Source organism: Carlito syrichta, unplaced genomic scaffold, assembly GCF_000164805.1.
Source record: "Carlito syrichta isolate Samal-C Ts95f unplaced genomic scaffold, Tarsius_syrichta-2.0.1 Scaffold289703, whole genome shotgun sequence".
In the NCBI taxonomy this organism is placed as follows: Eukaryota; Metazoa; Chordata; class Mammalia; order Primates; family Tarsiidae; genus Carlito; species Carlito syrichta.
In genome coordinates, this window is record NW_007233799.1 from 1 (window position 1) to 3607 (window position 3607).

The following is a 3607-nucleotide window of genomic DNA, read 5'->3' on the forward strand; positions in this document are numbered from 1 at the left end:
TCAATATGAAGAATGTGGGAAATCCTTGTACAAGTTCACACTCTATTCAGCATTCTGGAGCTTATGTGGGATTCAAACTTTATGAATGTGATGAATGTGGGAAAACTTTCTGTCAGAAGTCAAACCTTAATGAACATGTGAGAATTCACACAAAGGAGAAAACTTATGATAACAATGACTGTGGGAAATCTTATAGGTCACCCCTTATAGGACATCAGAGAACAGAAACAAAGATGAAACTCTGTGAAGGCAGTGAATGTGGAAAAACATTCTTCGAGATGGCATGTCTCAAAGAACATTGGAGAATTCCCACTGAGGAGAAACCTTATGAATGTATTGAATGTGGGAAAACTTTCTTCACGTCATCGCATCTCAGAGCACATCAGAGAATTCACACAGGTGACAAACCCTATGAATGTATTGAATGTGAGAAAACTTTCTCTCACAAGACACACCTCAATGCACATCAGAGAATCCACACAGGAGAGAAAACCTATGAATGTATTGAATGTGGAAAATCTTTTACCTATAATTCAGCCCTAAAAGCACATCAGAGAATTCACACAGGTGAGAAACCCTATGAATGTACTGACTGTGAGAAAACTTTTGCCCATAATTCAGTCCTCAGAACACATCAGAGAATTCACACAGGGGAGAAACCTTATGAATGTAAAGAATGTGGAAGGTCTTTTGCCCGTGTTTCTGTTCTCAAAGCACATCAAAGAATTGATACAGGGGAGAAACCCTATGACTGTAATGAATGTAGGCGATCTTTTACCTACAATTCAGCTCTACGATCACATCAGAGAATTCAAACAGGTAGGAATCTCTATGAATGTAGTGACTGTGAGAAAACTTTTACCCATAATTCAGCCCTCAGAGTACATCAGAGGATTCACACAGGGGAGAAACCTTATGAGTGTAATGAATGTGAGAAAACTTTTGCCCATAATTCAGCGCTTAGAGCACATCAGAAAATTCACACAGGAGAGAAACTCTATGAATGTAATGAATGTGAGACAACTTTTTCTCAAAAGACATACCTCAGTAAACATCATAGAATTCACACAGGTGAAAAACCCTATGAATGTGGTGAATGTGGGAAAACTTTCTCTTGGAAATCATACCTCAGTGGACATGAAAGAATTCACACGGGGGAAAAACCCTATGAATGTAACATATGCGGGAAAACTTTTGTCGATAAGGCTGCCATGATAGTGCATCAAAGAATTCACACAGGGAAGAAACCCTATGAATGTCATGAATGTGGGAAACCATTTGCCCTTAACTCAACCCTTAGAGTGCATCAGAGAATTCACACAGGTGTGAAATCCTATGAATGTAATGAATGTGGGAAAACTTTCTCCCAGAAGTCACACCTTAGTGCACACCAGAGGACTCACACAGGGGAGAAACCCTATGAATGTAATGAATGTGGGAAAACGTTCTCTGAGAAGTCATATGTTAGTGCACATCAGAGAGTTCACACAGGGGAGAAACCCTATGAATGTAATATATGTGGGAAACCATTTGCCCTTAATTCAAACCTTAGAGTGCATCAGAGAATTCACACAGGTGTGAAATCCTATGGATGTAATGAATGTGGGAAAACTTTCTCCCAGAAGTCACACCTTAGTGTACACCAGAGGACTCACACAGGGGAGAAACCCTATGAGTGTAATGAATGTGGGAAAGCTTTTGCCCACAATTTAACTCTCCAAGTACACCAGAGAATTCACACAGGGGAGAAATCCTATGAATGTAACATATGCGGGAAAACTTTTGTCCATAAGGCAGCCCTCATAGTACATCAAAGAATTCACACAGGGGAGAAACCCTATGAATGTAATGAATGTGGGAAGACGTTCTCCCAAAGAACACACCTCTGTGCACATCAGAGAATTCATACCGGGGAAAAACCCTATGAGTGTAATGAATGTGGGAAAACTTTTGCTGGTAATTCAGCCCTCAGGGCCCATCACCGAATCCACACAGGGGTGAAACCCTACGAATGTGGTGATTGTGGGAAAACTTTCTCTGAGACATCGCATCTTAAAACACATCTTAGGACCCACACAGGGGAGAAACCCTATGAATGTAATGAATGTGGGAAAACGTTCTCTGAGAAGTCTTATGTTAGTGCACATCAGAGAGTACACACAGGGGAGAAACCCTATGAATGTAATATATGTGGGAAACCATTTGCCCATAACTCAACCCTTAGAGTGCATCAGAGAATTCACACAGGTGTGAAATCCTATGGATGTAATGAATGTGGGAAAACTTTCTCCCAGAAGTCACACCTTAGTGCACACCAGAGGACTCACACAGGGGAGAAACCCTATGAGTGTAATGAATGTGGGAAAGCTTTTGCCCACAATTCAACTCTCAGAGCACACCAGAGAATTCACACAGGGGAGAAACCCTATGAATGTGGTGAATGTGGGAAAACTTTTGTTCGTAAGGCAGCTCTTAGAGTACATCACACCAGAATGCATACCAGAGAGAAAACCCTAACACATAATGAATTTGAGAAGTCCTGAATTAACTCATACCTCATTTTATACCACACAGCACAGAAACTCTTGTCATGTAGACTGGAAAATTGTTTTCCTTAACATTTTCCTTTTCCACTAGGCTCATAGCTTGTTGAAAATCCCAATCTCATTCATCCAGGTGGGCTAACCAAAGAATATGAAGCTAATGATATATATTACATTTAGTCCTGGCCCTTAAGCATCTTATAGTCTTCCTGGTCCATGGTAAGATGGGATTGAGATGATTTCCACAGCAAGTTGGCTTTTGTGTGTTGAATGTGGTGGAGCACAAGGTCAAAAGAAGCTAGAGTCTGAGTAACTTTGGATCTTCATCGTTTGTTTTTCAAGCAAGAATTAGGTTTGTTTTCCATTGAGCTCTCACAGATTTGACTTACTAGTTAAATGCATTGTTTTGCTAACTCTGTTAGACTGGGATAAATCCTACCAATATAATACATGTCAGAAGAACTATAAGAATTCACTTTTATTGTATATCAGACTTCACATGAAGAAGAAAACTATCAACATTCTGAATGATCAGAAGCCTTCATTAAAGTCAGAGACATTTCGGGGAAAAACACAGAAGCCTTCACAACAAAATTAATTGCATTAAACATCAGATAGGATAAAATTTTATATTTTGAATAAACGATTTTTAACAAATATTGAATGTTTGTTTTTAGAAATTTCTTTGCTGAGGAAGTATGTCAGTTTCAGAATTGAAGAAAATAAAATCTTCACCTACAAAAACTTCTGTTTGTATGTAATGTCAAAAATTTTATAGAAAAAATATAAGAAAATATAGACAAACTCACTGTAGAATGTGAAATTTTTTTTAATAGAGAAATAGCCGCACGATGTAGTCTTTTATTACTATGGTCACAGAGACTTAAAAAAAAAAAAAACAGAAATAGCTTAAATTCTCTGGATAACACCAATAAATATCTATGAAAAGTCACTGAGTGATGTGAAAAGTCTACATGAGTCTGTAAACATGACTTTTTACTGGTGAACTTGAGTGGGAGCCAAACCTGCTCTTAGCAGGTCTACTTTCTTTTCTAGGCATCTGT

The 3607-nt window shown here is 38.6% G+C and overlaps 1 protein-coding gene across 1 annotated transcript; it reads left to right on the top strand.

Moving 5' to 3' along the window:
* Positions 1-4: 4 nt before the first annotated feature.
* Positions 5-3207, top strand: LOC103256495 (zinc finger protein 658B-like; the record flags this gene model as incomplete). Its single annotated transcript, XM_008054344.1, is given in 3 exon segments — positions 5-24; positions 26-1178; positions 1767-3207. Coding segments are annotated over 3 exon segments (1950 nt in total), but the record flags the coding sequence as incomplete, so codon positions are not given.
* Positions 3208-3607: the final 400 nt, after the last annotated feature.